Genomic DNA, 18,417 nt, shown 5'->3' with positions numbered 1-18,417 from the left:
GAAACACTAGCTTCCCACTGCCCTAGGAGAAGAAGAAGAGTTGGCTTTTATACGCTTTCTCTACCACTTAAGGGAGACTCAAACGGGCTTACCTTCCCTTCCTCTCCCCACAACAGACACCCTGTGAGGTAGGTGGGGCTGAGAGGGCTCTAAGAGAGCTGTGACTAGCCCAAGGTCACTCAGCTGGCTTCATGTGTAGGAGTGGGGAAACCAACCTGGTTCACCAGATTAGCCTCCACCACTCATGTAGAGAAGTGGGGAATCGAACCCGGTTCTCCAGATCAGTCCACCACTCCAAACCACTGCTCTTAACCCCTACACCATGCTGGCTCTCCTAGGAGGGACAGCAGGACACATATTAGACAGACAGACAGATGTGAAGATACTGCAAGAAGCAATTAGGAACTGTGAAGAAACAGTTCGTTTCATTTTTTGGCCTGCCTTTCTTCCCATGCCAGAACTATGGTTAAATCTCACAATAACTCAAAAATCACAACGTGAAATGCAAAACTGTACTATAATGTCTGTGCCATTCCATTCCAGTAAACATGCCAAGGATCTAGAACTGTCTGCAGTTCCCGACTGTGTGTGCACATGCTGGCAACGTACATTTGATGCCATGTAACACGTCTGGAGTGCCTGAGACTATCAATGGAGTTGAGATTTGAAGCTGGATCTTCCATACCCAAACCCAGTTCTCTTCCTATGGCATCCTACTAGTTTAAGGATCCCCACACTATTGTGCTCAAAACCCTCCCAAGCGAAAATTAAGAATGAAGCCAAGGATGATTGGGTTCCAACCAAGAAGAATATGGCTTGTACCCAGTGGCATGATGCATTGCTTCTCCTGGAAAAAGATCAAAGAAGTGTGTTTAAAATCTTTGCGTTAAAAAAGAACAACTTGGGGGAAGGATTTCTGGATACTGGTTCTTTATGATTTCCAGAGTGTGTGAGTACTTTGAGAGAAGATTGGGCCATTGGCTTTTGGGGATACAGCAGGTCACGGTGTGTGTCTGGGGGGATATTAACCACAAAAGGATACTAGAATTCAGGGACTTCCCACTAGACAATTCGTTCACTCTCTGGAGCAAGAAGGGCGTGAGCTCCTTCCCTGTGATCCCTCGTTCCCTGCCAATGCAACAATAAGAATTCTTGAGGGCAGCTTTGGATGACAACAGAAGACCCAGTCACAGAACTATATGTACGTCAAGAAGCTAATCGATACAATACGATAAAGGTTTATTGATTGTGGCCGAAGGCCATCACAATCTATCATACAAAACATTAAAATAGCATTAAAATAACATTAGAACAGTCTAACCCCCAAGAAGCTAGGGGTGTGGAGTGGGGAGGTAGTTGTGAATTTCCTGCATTGTGCAGGGGGTTGGACTTGATGGCCCTGGTGGTCCCTTCCAACTCTATGATTCTATGATTCTATTATTCTAATTAAATATATTAAACACCTTGATTAAAAACAGCTTTAGCCCAGATTTTCTTGGCTGCTAAAGCAAAGAGTGACACCATGGGGGAAAGGTTGTTCAGGTAAAGTGGGCAGGTGTTACTGAAGCTGGTGGGAGACCTTGACAGTGGGCAGAAGAACAATGCAGAAGCACGTTGAGTAGGGTTGCCAGGTCCCTCTTTGCTACCGGCGGGAGGTTTTTGGGGTGAAGCCAAAGGAGGGTGGAGTTTGTGGAGGGGAGGGACTTAAATGCCATAGAATCCAATTGCCAAAGGGGCCATTTTCTTCAGGGGGACTGATCCCTATCGGCTGGAGATCAACTATAACAGCAGGTGATCTCCAGCTAGTACCTGGAGATTGGCAACCCTAGCCCCCATGCCGGTGTAGGTGCCATTTATTGAGGCACAAAGTGGCATGGACGCCGGCGCAGGGTCACTCCGGCTCCTATGCAGCTCTGTTCCCCCCTTCAGGATTGCATGGGAAGTGAATCTGGAACATCTAATAACAACTTTAATTTGAGAAGTAACTAACAGCACAATCAGAGCTACACACTTCTAAATCAACTGAACTATGGGCTTAGAATGTCCCATGCCTTGTGTCATAAACCTGCTCTGGGTCCATGTGTTCTTACATGCAGGTTGCATGCATGTGTGTGTGTAAAAGTGTGTTTCTCTTCATTGTGCCACCACCCCAAGTTAAAATCCAGCCCCCCACATTGCCAGTGACTTGGGGACCACTGGTAAAGGCTGCCATACCTTGTGTCATAAACCTGTTCTGGGTCTGTGTGAGTAGGTGGGCAAGAAGGGCCTGGTAGGGGTTACTTGGGGACACCTGGGCACTCCCAAGTGGGTCCCCCAAAACCTGGAACTAGCCTGCTTCCAGCTCATGTGTGATCCACAGTCCTTTTGGCAGCTGTGAGAATGTTGTACCGTGGTGAATTGGCTCTGTCAGTCTTCTGCTCAGGATTCGGTCAGGGTGTACAATAAGAGAGGGAAGCTGGAGCAGCCCTTACTGAGACTCCTGCAAAGCCTGCTGGATGGCTTCCTCAATCAGCTGTCCCGAAGCAGCTTCTCCTTTTGGGCAGGGCACTGCGATCAGCATTCCACTGCCTAGCTGCAAGGCCAATGACCTGGCTGAAAACAGGAGAAGGAAGTCGAGGACAGAAAGGAGAAATTAGGAAAGTTTCCATCCAGTAACATATGTGTTGACTCAGAAGCAAACCCCAGATGGCTTCAACGTAGGGTTGCCAATCTCCAGGTACTGATGGAGATCAAAAACCAGCACACACAATATAAATGCAATATAAATATAATGAAAAGTGCAGGGTGAAAAAGTGATAATAATTAATACACAAACAACATATCATAAACAACATACAAAACACATGAAGGGACAAGAATTTACAATTATCCAAGGTAAGTCAAAATGGTAACAATCTTATGGTATATAATAATAATAAATTAATTTTTTTCAAGACAAGGAAAATTGCACAGTCCAGATGATAATGGCTGGGAATGGAATCCACAGCACGCACAGCAGGAAACAGCAGGGACGCGTTGTCTAGATCATAAGCCCCGTTTTGCAGAAAAGCTTCATCAGCTGTTCATTCTCATAGCAAGTAATAAATCATGTCAAACATAACCCTAATAGGGAAAAGTAGCCAACAGTCCGATAGGTTCCTCAATGAGATCCCTTTGTGTGTTTGTATGTTGTTTATGATATGTTGTTTGTGTATTAATTATTATCACTTTTTCACGTTGCACTTTTCATTATATTTATATTGCATTTATATTGTGTATGCTGGTTTTTGATCTCCATCATTAACTCACAGCACAGAGCCCATTTTCTTCTGGTTTAACTTCCAGGTACTAGCTGGAGATCTCCTGCTATTACAACTGATCTCCAACCGATAGAGATCAGTTCCCCTGGAGAAACTGGCTGCTTTGGCCATTGGACTGTAGGGCACTGAAGTCCCTCCCCTCTCCAAACCCCGCCTTCCTCAGGTTCCACCTCCAAAATCTCCAGGTAATGCCCAACCTGCAGCTGGCAACCCTACTTCAATAGGAATTACACCCAGATACACTGGGTGTAGCTAAGACTGCTGCAGCTTTTGAGAGGGAAACTGAGAAGCTTTATCCAGTCAAACTCCAGGACCAGACTTCGGTCATGTAACAACCGCATTATGCTTCTGTAACTCACCAATCAGTTTAGCAGCATCCTCCTCGTTTGGTACCTTATAGGGTGCCTGGAAGCCACTTTGATGGGAGAAGAAGGCTGGGAACTCTGTGGATTCTCCAAAGGTGGCCACGCAGACCCCTTGGGTTTCCTGCAGGTGTCAGTAGGGAAGAGAAACAAACGAAAGCCATCAAAAGCATCCTAAATGAGCTGGTCCCTGTGTGGATGATGAAAGCATCAAAACCAGACCAGCCATGGACAAGGCAAGGAGTCTCTGCCTGCTCGAAGGTCTCTCCAGATGTGCAGAAAAATATGCCTCGATACATTAACCAAAAGGAAAAATACCACCCAAAGACCCTGATGTAGACTGATCATGCTCCAGAAAAGGACATGAGCAGCTGGAAATCGGTTAAAGGAAAAAGGAGAGAGAGGACGAAAGCAGCCCGCTAAACCCCCTGAGAATATAGGCTATTTCCACATGGATTATGGGCCCTGGGTTCAATGCTGTTGGGAAATGCTGGGGGGTGGGGGTTGCTGCCTCCCCACAGCATCATGCCACATTTGTGCAATTTCCAGTGTTTACCCAGTTTTTCTCCCATCTTTCTCAAACCTGCTTTGCTCCAAAGTTTTGGGAAAGATTTCAGTAAATCCTGGACGGCTGTTGTGTTGAGAGGGAAAGTTCCAATTTTCCCGTTGACGAGCATTTTCCGTGACTCTGTCCCTGCCACCGCCATTTCCTCCTCCCACCAGCAGGGGGCTTAAAAAAAACCCAGCACTATATAACTATTGTTATATTGATATAACATTATAACAATATGTGTGTTGTGTATGTAAATAGTTAGGTGGGTAAGCAGGGGAAGAGCTAGGAGCTTGAGTCCCAGACGAAGGCTCCTAAACCCTGCTCGCGCTATTGGCCAAGCCAGCGCAACCCATTGGCCCTAAGCCGGGTCGCACCGTTGGCGACCCGGGGGTTGTTACCCCCCATCACGGATCGGGGGGGAGTGGCCGCAAGCGGCCAGGGGGAATACAAGAGGGGCCGTTGCACACAGTTCTCAGTTCTGTTCTGTTCTACAATAAAGCGTTGTTGTTGGAACTCCATCTCGACCTCATGTGTCCTCCCCACGCGGACTTAACAATGTGTACCGAGTTCTCTGAATTCCCAGCTTTTGTTTTTTTTTAAGAAGTACACCTCAGTGAAAAGGCATGCTCTGAGATTCCTTGCCTCCGTGGCACATGAAAAGAAGGGGCTTAGGGGCCAAAATACATGTGACACGATTCAGGTCACAGCCTCAATCACTTGTTAATGGGGGGGGGGCGCAGGACTAACTTATAAAACTTCTCTGTTTCTCCATGTAGTTCAAAATGCTGAGGGGTGGGTGAGGAGCTCCAGTTTTTCCTTGGCTTCCTCACTCCTTGGCTTCCTCAAGCTCTATGTGCCCTGGGATGAATACAGGGAGCCTGAGGAAGGGGCAAACAGGCCACCCCCCAGCGGCCATTTCTACTGCAGGAGGGAAGCCTGAAACCCTCCATCCCAGCAATGAATTGCAATGGAGAGGTTTTTAAAGGCTGCAACCACATGAATGTGTGACTGAGAGTTGTGTTAGGCACCCACGACTTGGGTTGCCAACCTCCAGGTACCAGCTGGAGATCTCCTGCTATTACAACTGATCTCCAGCCGATAGAGATCAGTTCTCCTGGAGAAAATGGCCACTTTGGCCATTGGACTCTATGACATTGAAGACCCTCCCCTCCCCAAACCCCGCCCTCCTCAGGCTCTGCCCCAAAAACCTCCCACCGGTGGCTAAGAGGGACCTGGCAACCCTTCCCTCGACTCGACGTGTGCCACACATAACATGTATTTTGGCCCTTAGACTCCTCCTGTGTCATTTCCCAAGTCGTAATAGCCCCGGGAGGGTGCTATTACTGAATGAAAGCAATGTGTATATGTAACTCATCAATACATGTGAAGCCTGCAGTGGGGCAAATAGCGCCCACAGGTCAAGAACATGGAGCGAGGAGAAGGCCTAACCCCTTTCTGCATGCCACAGTTCCAAACTGGGCTCATGTGCACCTGGGAAGCATGGAATGTCAAAACACACCTCTTCACCCAACCTGGGGAAAGCTATAATATGTAACTCGGCCCACAGTTAAAAGAAAATAACAGGGAGATGAGAAAAATGGCCTACACAAGTCTCTGAGAGCTCACAGAATCAGAGGATGAGATCTCAGCCATACCAAGGAGAGTTACTCCAGTCTAAGCGCATTCATTTCAATGGACCTAGACTGGAGTAACTCCACATAAGATTGCACTGTTAGCGAGGTTAGGACAACACTGGGCAGCATCGCCAGCTCCCACTTCCCGTTCCTTTCTTCCAGTTCATGCTTACCAGATATTCTAGTGTCCTACCAATATCCAGTATGGACTTGACACCCGCAGAAATTACAGCAACAGGAGTTCGACCTAGCTCTGTCAGATCAGCACTCACATCGAAAGCTGGAGAGGACAGAATATACCACACCGTTTGGAATGCAGTTCTATTATCCATTTTCATAGCCTCTAAACAGCCAGCCAGGAACACAAATGCCCTTTCTTCTAGGAGGATTCAGCCCTCTTCTGCTCAAGCCCCCTCATGCGCAGAGCCACTGCTGTGGGGTGGCCCACCGCAGGAGGTAAGGATATCTTCACTGCTGACCTATTGATAGGGTTGCCAACCTCCAGGTACTAGCTGGAGATCTCCTGCTATTACAACTGATCTCCAGCCGATAGAGATCAGTTCACCTGGAGAAAATAGCTGTTTTGGCGATTCGACTCTATGGCATTGAAGTCCCTCCCCTCCCCAAATCCCGCCCTCCTCGGGCTCCAGCCCAAAAATCTCCAGGCATTTCCCAAACCGGAGCTGACAACCCTACCTTTCAAAAGTTCTCCTTCCTTGAAAAAGGCACAAGGCTGGGTTATTGAGTGGGGCTTTTCAGCAATGGTTTAAAAGGGAGCTAGAGAATTGCCCTCTGGGAGGAGTCAGAAGAACTGGAGTGCGTGGCGTAGCGTGGGGTCTCTTGCTTTTCATGCATGTGTGGATTAAGTGGTATGTTATCAGGGTTTTCTATTTGCATTTTTACTTTTCTTGCTGGATGCCACAGGGCATTCTTTTGTGAGCCACCATGAGCCCTTCAGGGGAAAGACAGAAAGTAAATAAAGAAATATTTTAAATAAATAAATATCAAAATCTTGAATTAATATAACTTATGCAGCGAACCAAGAAAAGCTATATTACATATGTTCATACATGCATTTATTTTGAATAGTATTTTCTACAAGCTATAAAGAGGAGGAAACTGCTACAACAAAGGTTGCCAACTCCAGGTTGGGAAATTCCTGGAGATACGGGGGTGCACCCTGGGGAGAGCGAGCTTGGGGAAGGAAGGGACTTCAATAGGATATAGTGTCATAGAATCCACCTAGGGTTGCCAGCTCCGGGGTTGAGAAATACATGGAGATTTTTGGGCCGGAGCCTGAGAAGGGTGGGGTTTGGAGAGGGGAGGGACTTCAATGCCATAGAGTTCTATTGCCAAAGCAGACATTTTCTCCAGGGGAACTGATCACTATCGGCTGGAGATCAGTTGTAATAGCAGGAGATCCCCAGCTAGTACCTGGAGGTTGGCAACCCTACGTCCACCTTCCACAGCTGCCATTTTCTCCAGAGGAACTGATCTCCATAGTCTGGAGATCAGTTGTAATAATGGAGAATCTCCAGGCCCCACCGGGAGGTTGTTAGCTAAATAGCAAACCAGTGCCATGCAGAATGATGACAAAATGGTGGATTATATACCCAAAATATACAGCTCAGAAAAGCAGAATAAAAGAACAGTGGAAACTGACTGCTCAAAATATACTGTATAATGTTCCTCTTACTCTTCTCTCCATCACGGTGGACTCCTCCGATTCCTCCTGTCACAAACAAGGGGATGCCAGCTTTGTGTGCTACAATCATAGTTCCTGCCACAGTAGTCCCACCGGACAAGCCCTGTCACAGAACAGCCAGTTAAAATCCAGGCAGAATATAACCAAATCAGCAGTGCATGAAACAGCATTTTACGGGAAAAGGAAACTGAAGCAAGATTGGGGGTTGGGGGTTGGTAATCTGGTCCTGAAAATTCCCAGGCTGGCCTGGGTTACAGTCTCCATCTTTGAGCAAAATGGGTTCCCAGTAAACTGAGATTTTAACCCAGGTCAACCCGGGGATTTTTCTACTGACGCTTGACAAGTAGACAAGTCAATCAATAAGTAGTAAGTGTTAGGATGTTGTTAGGATGGATCAACGTGTTTCTATGGCAGATCCAAAGGAAAGAAATACTGATATTAAATGGTTTCAAAATATCCAGTGGAGACATCATATGGTTGCAAAAAAGGCCGAACAAATATTACATAATAATGCAACAAAGAAAATGAGGAGAAAATGGTCTGTAATATAGGTCAGGTTTTACTAAAGCAGTAACTATTAACATGGTAGAGAACTTTTACAAAACAATATATTTGTGGTACAATACTCCCCACAAACTAAATAAGATATTTGACAGGAAGCAATATAAATACAAGATCTATTAATGGTTGCAAAATTGTTAATTGCAAAAAATGGAGAAATGTTAAATTGATTAATTAATTGATTATCCAAGAAGTATGGTACCTGATAAAAGCATCTAGATTAACAGAGGTTGTACAGAAAGGTCCTTTCTTTTTTAATGTTGGCAACCTTTTTAAAGCTTGGGCTGACTATTGATGTTTATAATTGCTCTTCTCTGATGTAATGCATATTTTGTCTGTGTCAAACCTTTAAACATAATAATAAAAATAAATACACTGCCCATGGATCTTAGAATTCAAGTTCTAAAGTCCTTATTTCCTTCATTAGCTGCCGAGCCCTAGAAGAATGGTTAGATATTCTGTCACGTCAGTGCCCTTAAGCCAACGGCAACTAATAGGGCCAGGGCATCTCCCACCTCTCAGGCCTACTATGACAACATCAGACCGGCTCAGGTATTTGCAACCACACAATGCTTGTAACTTGCAAGCTGTAAACAAAGCAATTGAACTGATACAGGAAGCCCTAATAACATGTTTAACTAGTTAGCCAGCTGGAAGGTACAGTTTCCCTAGAAGACTTTGAACAGCCTATGCTGGAAGCACAAGAAGCCTAGATTGCTCTAAACTTCTTGGATTAGAGGTGATTTGTAGGGTTGCCAGTTCCCTCTTCGCCACCGGTGGGAAGTTTTTGAGGCGGAGCCTGAGGAGGGAGGGGTTTGGGAAGGGGAGGGACTTCAATGCCATAGAGTCCAATTGCTAAAGTGGCCATTTTCTCCAGGTGAACTGATCTCTGTCGGCTGGAGATCAGTTGTAATAACAGGAGATCTCCAGCTAGTACCTGGAGGTTTAAATAATAACAGCACGAAGGCTCAAGTCTAGCAAAGTTTTACTAAGAAGAAAGTCTGCACAGTCTTAACAATTGGCAAATAAGTCTTCACAACAAATAATCCAAACTCAATACAAATAACGACGCAACGTAAAAGAGACTATCAATTGTCCAAAATAACAGAACACTGGTTACTTCACCAGAGTGTAGTGATTCAAGAACGAATTCATTGTTCAGACCATTTTGATTTATCATGTTTTCTTTAAATAGCACCTGTTTCTTTAAAAATGATACTGTTCCTTCATGCAAGTCCCAGCTGTGATGAGTTAGAAATAAACTTAAACTTTGAGAGTCACATAGCTAGCATCAGACTTCAGGAATAGCAGAAGCACCCGTATGGGTCCGCAGATCTTGAAAGTGGTAAGACATGTGGGTTGCTTCCACTATGATGCATGTTGTAATGTACATTCAATGTCCATGATATGCTGAATTAGTAAGAATGTTATATTTATTACAGAGGGGATACACCCAAGAGAGGTCATTGTACCCTCACCAAAAAAAACAATCAACTGATGAAACTTTATTTGTATGAATTGTAAGAAAACCAACTGATGAAGCAAGTCTTTGCGAAACGAACACCAATCCGGAGGGGCCGTTTTGATTGTTGAAGATTGAATTGAACTTTTGCATTGTTTACTGAAGATTGAATTCTGCCTATCCAGTGGAAGTGTCTTCGTCCTTGAATCACTACACTCTGGTGAAGTAACCAGTGTTCTGTTATTTTGGACAATTGATAGTCTCTTTTACGTTGCGTCGTTATTTGTATTGAGTTTGGATTATTTGTTGTGAAGACTTATTTGCCAATTGTTTAGACTGTGCAGACTTTCTTCTTAGTAAAACTTTGTTAGACTTGAGCCTTCGTGCTGTTATTAATTAAACATAGTTGTTTCAGCACAGGTTATTGTTATATAAGTACCTGGAGGTTGGCAACCCTAGTGATTTGTCACTGGGACTAAAATTGCCTGTGGTTGCTGCTGTGTAATTATTGTTTACCCTCAGTCTGCAAATTTGTACATGAATGTATTTGTACTGAAAAAAATAGACTTCTATATGCTTTCCTTCAAAAGAGATTAAATATGCAGGAATTCGGGTTGCCAATCTCCTGGTGGTGGCTGGAGATCTCCTACTATTACAATTGATCTCCAGCCAATAGAGATTAATTCACCTGGAGAAAATGGCCACTGTGTCAATTGGTTTCTATGGCATCGAAGTCCCTCCCCTCCCAAACCCCGCCCTCCTCAGGCTCCACCCCCAAAATCTCAGGTATTTCCCACCTTGGAGCTGGGAACCCTAGGAATGTCTAAGAACTTTTGGCTATTTGGGGATATAGGCCTTCCTTTGCCATTTGCCGGCATGCAGCAGATAATCCCCCACCCTCGGCCTCAATCTCTGGTCCTCTAGACACTGAAGAGCGGGAGAAAAAAACATGGGCTCCCTAGTGACATTCTAAGCTAGGAATTTCCTCTACGGTATTTATGTCAGAGATTAAGGAAAATTCCTAGAATGTCACCCGGAAGTCACGTCATATCCTCTCCAAACACAATTCACCTCAGGCATTTGTTGAGGCAATGCTGGCAACCCTACCATTTGCAGAGATGAGGTGCACCAGCCACAAGTTTGGTAGAACCAAAAGAGAGCAACGAGAGATATAAATACCTGACTGAGAACATAGGGAAAGTCTCTGCGGGACACCTTCACTACATTTTTGGTCTTTGCCAGACATTCAAGTTCATCATCCTGGAGGCCCACGTGGATACAGCCATTCAAAATGCCTATAGTGGCAGGCACAGCACCATTCATTCTTATGATTTCTTCTACCTCCCTGGCCGTGCTGGAGTAATTCAGCAGAACGCAACACAATACAAGATAAGAGAAATCAATTAAGCCTGGCAAAATAAAATAGGTATCCTGTGGCACTTTAAAGACTAGAAAAAATTCCAGTATGAATGTGGGTAGCTTTCTGGAATTAAGCTCCTATTATTCTGAGATCTATATTCCATCGGCCTCCTTAACCTAGAGTATACATTTAATTTCCTTCAACTATTATGAAATTTCTCTACAGAACCTTTTATCTAATGGGTCTAGTTTTCACTGTATTGGTGGGAGATACCCATAGCACCTATGGCCATTAGGGTTGCCAGCCTCCAGGTACTAGCTGGAGACCTCCTGCTTTTACAACTGATCTCCAGCCAATAGTGATCAGTTCACCTGGAGAAAATGGCCGCTTCGACAATTGGACTCTATGGCATTGAAGTACCTCCCTCTCCAAAGCCCGCCCTTTTCAGGCTCCGCCCCAAAAATCTCCAGGCATTTCCCAACCCAGAGCTGGCAACCCGAATGGCCATCTTATTGTCAACTTCAGCATGCAGCCCCTATAAAAATTGAGGAACAGACTATTGGTATTCAGACTCTTGTATGGTATGAAGATTCTTCAATGAGCAGTTTTGAGCTGATCTACTGGACACAGAGATCTGAGGAGTACTGGCCTCCAAAAGCCTAAATCTTTTCATGTCTAGATCCTCAACCTGCTATTTCTTCTGCACAAGTTCTAGATATTCCAGAAGCCAATGTATACAGTCAGAGAAATCCTTTGTGTGTGTGTGTGTGTGTGTGTGTGTGTGTGTGTGTGTGTACTTCCTGAGATGGTTCTGCCACAGATTGCTGGTGAGAGAATCACAAATGAGAAAAGTAACTTAGAGGCGTGCAACTCTGCTCAAAATGGCACTGTAAAGTGCTTGGTATGTGAATATATGAATCTGCCTTATATTGAAGGAGTCCATTGTTTTATCATGGTCATGCTGGCAGCAGCTCTCTAGGGTCTCAGGTGGAAGCCTGTCACATCACCTACCACCTGATCCTTTTTTTAAAAAAACTGGAGATGTCAGGGACTGAACCTAGGACCTTCCGCATGCAAAGCAGATGCCCTCCACTGAGACACAATCCCTACTGAAGACCTTCCCTTTAAAAGTGAGTTTACACACACATGCTCATCAGTTGGTGGACTGCAGCATCAACCAATGCCTTAAATGCACAGTGCAGCCAATGCTGGCAAATACCACTGACCACAGTTATGTTTTATCTGACATCAGTTCAGAAATAACACTTGTCAGCCTAGGCAGCCCATACATTCAGCTGCAAGTCACCAAGTGATAAGTCCTCAAATGATGAAATGTTGTGTGGCATAGGCATGCATGCATCAGACTTCAGTCTTTTGCTGCCCCAGAAAAGCAAAGACCACAACCTCAGATTCTGGGGATACGGCATGCCATGGGTAATAATAGTACTCTCCAAAGCAACAACAGGCCGCCTGTTGTCCAGAGCTTCCTTTACGAAAGGGTGAACTTTGACGCCAACACCTAGAATAAAGCATAAAATACTGGTAGTACTTATAACAAGGGGAGATGCTGACAGGGCAATTCCCAGGCAGTTTTATACCTAGGGTGGTGCAAAAATAAATAAAAATAATGTAAATTTCGGGTTTGGGTTTATTGGGCCCAAGTTTTTTCGGTAAACCCGGAATAAGCTGAATACCCATACCAGTAAAGTGGTATTTTGGCTTTATTTCCAGGTTTACTAGGCCAGTGGTTCCCAAACTTTTCAGGCCACCGCCCCACTTGGTTCCATAAACTCAGCCCCAGCGCCCCCTATCGTATCCAACAACACAGTTGAAGGGGCCCACCTCTAGCGCCTCCTGCTGCCCCCTTGCCTCTTAGTGCTCCCCTAGGTAATCCCACTGCCCACCAGGGGGTGGTACTGCCCACTTTGGGAACCACTGCTCTAGGCATTTGTGAGCTGAGATGTCCATCGATTTTTAGGTTCAGAAGTTCAGCATTGCCAAGGACTGGTGGAAAGAGTCGATTGGCAGGCTGGCGCCTCAAAGTCTGGGGGCTCTCTTCGAATCTAGGGTGCATAGCATGATATCCATGCATATTAGCTTCCAAACAGAGGAAAAAGGCTAAAATGCAAGAAAAATAAGGCATGGAAAACATTTCTTTTGGTGGCAAATGACATCCTGTGAACAGTCCTTTATTATCGTCATCAAAAATCTGATTTCAAGATATGGTCACGGGACAGGGAAACGAAGCCACGACTCGGGGCAACCTTCTTTTTGAAAACAGGTTTTCTTAGGGGAGGGGGTTGTGATATTGGAGCCAGCCAAAGTCATGACCAAGGCAGCTCTTGTGAAGGAGACTGCTTGTCCGCACGTGTGAGGAGTCATCTTCAGAAGCCCAATAAATAGCTGTAGAAACGGCCGTTTTTTAGTTGGAGGGAATATCCCTCTGGACGGGACTGACTGAGCCCCATCTTTTAAGTGCAAATCAGCCCACTGCCAGGTTGGTCAGCCCAAGTTGGCTCTGATTACACAACCCCTACCTCAAAAGGGCCCTAACTATGGGGCCCTAACAAAACCAGTCAAAAGATAGAAAAATGGGAGAAAGCACAGAGCCGTGCATCTGAGCAAAGGCGAATAGCCAAACCAGAAAAAGCTGAATAATTTGGCTTTTTCAGGAATCACCTATTTAGTTTGGAGCAGATTCCCAGGTTTTGGTATTTGGTCAACCCGAAACCTAAATACTGCCGAAACAGCTAATTTTGGGTTTATTTTCGGTTTAGGTATATCGATATGCACAACCCTAATTATACCCTTTTAAGTCCACTGAAGAATGTAACTCTGCTTGCAATGTGAAATCTTTTTCTTTACAATGGAGGAGGTTGATGTAGAGGTTGGGTCCCCAACGTGGTACCTGTAAGCACCATGGCGACTGCAGACACTTTTTCTGGTGCTCGCCAAGTGTTTTTAGGAAGTGGGTGGGGTCAAGTAGGGCTTTTGCCCAGCAAGGCTTCTGACTGACTATTGGAGATTTGATTTGCTATTCAGGGTTTGTTTGTTTTAATGTTGCTTTGGCAACAGCTGCTACCACTGCACAAGGTTTTACACTATGTGACTGAAGTTAAGCTGTGGTAATCATTTTGTGGCTGGCTCTGCCTCCTGTGGCAGCCATTTTGTGGAAGCCATTTTGTTGCTGCACCCACCGTGCTGTTAAAATTCCAAATATGCCTGCAGGATCAAAAAGGTTGGGGACCCTTGATGTAGACATGCTTGCTTTCACAAGTTAAATGGAGACCTCCCACCCCAAGTTCTGGGGTTTATGTCTGGTAATTCTACCAAGGTTCACAGCAGTTGATTAAAGGGCAGGAAAGTGGGGACAAACAAAATGAGAGCCGAGACCTCTTCAGGAAACACTCACTGTGCAAAGCTCTTCTTACTTGGAAGATACACCGAGCCATCAGAGTTGTATGGGCACCCAAGAAACAAATAGGCATCCCCATTATTCCTTGTCAAAATATAGGATCAACCAGTAAACAGCAAGACCATGAAAACTGAAAGAAGCAGGGCAGAAAAGAGCAATCTTTCATCATCACTTCCCAAAATCTTTGGATTGCAAACTAATTATAGTTATTTAATTAAAATTACTCAATTTATATGGCACTGCACAACCATAATGGTCTTGAGTAGGTATTGTCGAAGGCTTTCACGGTCAAAGTTCATTGGTTCTTGTAGGTTATCCGGGCTGTGTAACCGTGGTCTTGGAATTTTCTTTCCTGACGTTTCGCCAGCAACTGTGGCAGGCATCTTCAGAGTAGTAACACTGAAGGACAGTGTCTCTCAGTGTCAAGGGTGTAGGAAGAGTAATATATAGTCAGAAAGGGGTTGGATTTGAGCTGAGTACTGTCCTGCAAAAGTAATGTGCTAATCATTGTCCTGTAAGTATCAAGATAATGTGCTAATGAGGGTATGGTATGTTAATATGGAACCATTGTATCCTGAAGTGATCTGTTAATGTGTAATCCAAAGCTAATCTGCATGGCTATTGTTGAATAAGGCTTGGCTTCCTGTTCTGAAAACCTCCAGACTAACAAAGACAACATTCAACAATAGCCATGCAGATTAGCTTTGGATTACACATTAACAGATCACTTCAGGATACAATGGTTCCATATTAACATACCATACTCTCATTAGCACATTATCTTGATACTTACAGGACAATGATTAGCACATTACTTTTGCAGGACAGTACTCAGCTCAAACCCAACCCCTTTCTGACTATATATTACTCTTCCTACACCCTTGAAACTGAGAGACACTGTCCTTCAGTGTTACTACTCTGAAGATGCCTGCCACAGTTGCTGGCGAAACGTCAGGAAAGAAAATTCCAAGACCACGGTTACACAGCCCGGATAACCTAAATGTCTTGAGTAGGGTTACCAACCTCCAGGTGGAGCCGGGAGTTCAATTACAACTGATCTCCAGACTACAGAGAGCAGTTCCCCAGGAGACATGACAGCTACGTCCCAGCTGAATTCCTTACCATCCCCAAACTTCCCCAGGCACTGCCCCCAAATCTTTAGGAACTTCCCAAAATGAAGTTGGCAATCCTAGGTACATGAGAACCAAAAAAAAAAAAAAAAGGTTTGGAGGAAATAATGATCCTAGCAGCAGAACAACAATAAAATGGAAGCAGTTAACAGTTTTAAAACAGTTCCGTTTAGCAGCTGATAAAAATCAATTTAGCAACAGTACAATCTACAAAAAGAGGCAATTAAAATAAGGAAGAAAACCAACTGCAGCCACATAAAAACTAACCACTCTCTAGATGCATTGCCTTCAATTTGTTTTCAACATCTTGCTTTTTCATTGCCTCCTGAAGACCGCTATCTTCCTTTTTTTAAAACTGATAATGACTTTTTACACTGATTAATTTTAATTATATATTGTTTTTCTTCCTTTGTGCACACCACCTCAGGGAAACTTGTTGTGAGGTGACAGAAGTAAAATAAATTCAAACCCAGGAGAATAAAAAATATTTTTATCTGGTATCTGAAATTTAATATGCAACAGGTGTTCAGTGACTGTCAGGCCTTTGCTGGTTCAGGCCTGATCCCTTGACCTGTTCTGGCTCCTCCGTGTCAAGTGACCTTGGTTCACATGCCTGTAAATACTGTGTATACTTCCCTTCCCGCAGCTGCCTAGTTGTTTGGTCTACGCTTCATGAGAATTCTTAAAGTGCTTTTAAGCTAGAGCTTTCCCTATTGTGCTCATTAGCAACCTTAACCTGTTTCCAGACAGTCAGATCTTATATTCACCTTTTTGCTCCTAATAAAGTATACTGCTTCAGGATCGCCTGCTTGAGTGTGTTTACTGTTGGGATGCTACAGGTGATACCTGACAGTGACATTCCACAAATGGGTTGCTGCCCAAAGCAGCCCCTATCCCACCTGACTCGCCTTAGTAAAGAGGGACCTGCAAGAGCTTTCAGTCTCATGCTGAGGCTGATTTCAATCTGTGCACTGAACAGCAAATACATAAAACGTAATCGACAAAGGAAGGTAGATAAAGATAAAATGGCAGCTATAAATAGATTTAACAGAAGTCACAACTCCCATTTTATCTTGTCTCTGGTGGTGGCCCTACCGAAGTTTAATCTAGATGTGGTGAAAATTGAGCACACAGTGGCACATGCGGGGGAAAAAATGTATCCTTGCTTCTTTTCAGTTTTAGATTTTTCATGCAATGCTGTGAGTGTGTTTCTTTGATAAATTTATGATTTATAAAATAGATAAATTGTGATAGATGATGGAATTGTGGCGAGGGAGCCTGACCACTCATCATGAGATTAGTTTGTGAGGTAAAATATACTTCCAGCCCCCAGGATACTATCATGAGAATGCAATGACCACCTTAGGACATTGAAAGCAGCCTCAGTATTCCAAAAAAATGTTATTAAGGCACATAAAACAGTTCTACTAATATTTCACATACATTATTTCAATAATTGTTACAGTCCTATATGGTTAGGTCTGTCTGTCTGTCTGTCTATCTATCTGATTAACTAATTCACTATACATTTCAGCCCTATGGAGACTACTTCATTTTTAAAGGTATAAAAATTATTCCTTGCTTTCTGTGTTTCCACATTATAAAATACCAAGTCCATAGGTATTCCTAAGTAGCAATTCACTCACTAAAAGGAAATGCTAAAATTCAACAAACTGGTCCTTGTTTTGATCAAATGCAGCCTTTTGTTTGTTTTTTTGCATTTACTCACTTTAACTTGTCCATACCTCTTTTAAATTAGACCAGGTTAACAAGGGGCTTTTAAACCTTTCCACCCATCTCAGGAAACCCATGTTTGTAATGAGAAATGCCACATTTTCAGCGCCATTTTCACATATTCTTAGGTTTGACTGCTTCTCTCCCTCCCACCCTTTCCCCAGTTTTGCTTTCCACGCATTCGTCAGCGTTTTGTTTAGCCTTTTATAAGCAAAGGAGGTGATCAGTAGGAGTCAGCTTCTTACCTCTGCGTGTGTCTTGTCAGCCATACACTGGCCGGATATTTCATATGACCACCGCCGTAACAAGGCAGGGCAGAGTTCTTGGCTTCAGCCGTCTGACATTCCAGCCAAAGGGTCCGTGTGGGGCAAGTCCATTCATCATTAACAGAATAAAGCAGCTGGGACTCTGGAACAGCTCTCTGCTTTGGGAAAGGCGGGGGGGAGGTTGTTACATCAGTCTCTAAAAAAGAAAAGCGGTGATTTCTTGAGCCCTCTGCGCTTTTCCATTTCAACATCTTGAATCTACATGGGAAAGTCAAAGCCGGCTTTGGACAATCTTTTAGGAAATTTACTAGGTAGTAGAAAGTTATCAGATTAACGCCAACACATACTGACTGGCAGGGAAACAGCAGTGTGGACATTTTGCCTCCCCGCCCGCAAATTACACAAACTTTTCAGCAGAGGGGGAGAAATGTGAAGTAAACTGTAGGCTGCAGTCTTCAGTCTCTCTATAAATATCAGTTGTGGCGAGCGATAGCTTCAGTGGATTGAAATGAACCCCAGCCACTGGTTCACCAAGCGCTGAGTTATTATGCGCTATTTGTGAACATTCCAGTGCCTCACATTCGATAGATAAGGGAATAGGAAGAGCTCTATTTCTGGTTCCACAGATAAAAAACGGCAGCCCATTTCTGAAGGGGGGGTAGACAGTCGACGGCAATGGATGACATAGCCCCACTGCCTCTTGAGAAGCTTCCTGGCTGGAAAATGAAAAATTAAAAAGCATTTAAAATAAAAACCAGTGAAACTCGCCCATTATTTTTCATAGGGCTATGCCAGCTATTTTGCTGGCGTAGCAATGCTGCAGAGTAGAGGGGCATTCCCAGGACAAAAGGGGCTTGGAAGCTGCCTAAAGGCAGCTCCACCCCAGGAACGCCCCCTCGGGATGCCAGCACGGGGAGTTTAGTCAGGAGTATGCCA

The 18,417-nt window shown here is 44.3% G+C and overlaps 1 protein-coding gene across 1 annotated transcript in view; it reads right to left on the bottom strand.

Moving 5' to 3' along the window:
- Window positions 1-14,451, bottom strand: part of LOC130474885 (uncharacterized) — a 42,524-nt gene extending 28,073 nt beyond the window's left edge. The window contains 8 exon segments of the mRNA XM_056846579.1: window positions 1,041-1,128; window positions 2,472-2,592; window positions 3,659-3,785; window positions 6,022-6,128; window positions 7,545-7,656; window positions 10,756-10,930; window positions 12,341-12,455; window positions 14,349-14,451. Of these exon segments, the coding sequence (XP_056702557.1) occupies window positions 1,041-1,128; window positions 2,472-2,592; window positions 3,659-3,785; window positions 6,022-6,128; window positions 7,545-7,656; window positions 10,756-10,930; window positions 12,341-12,455; window positions 14,349-14,430 (927 nt within the window). The 5' untranslated portion in view covers window positions 14,431-14,451.
- Between the last annotated feature and the right edge of the window lie 3,966 nt (window positions 14,452-18,417).

Source organism: Euleptes europaea, chromosome 3 (assembly GCF_029931775.1).
Source record: "Euleptes europaea isolate rEulEur1 chromosome 3, rEulEur1.hap1, whole genome shotgun sequence".
Classification (NCBI taxonomy): Eukaryota; Metazoa; Chordata; class Lepidosauria; order Squamata; family Sphaerodactylidae; genus Euleptes; species Euleptes europaea.
This window is presented reverse-complemented; position numbering and strand designations above follow the sequence as displayed.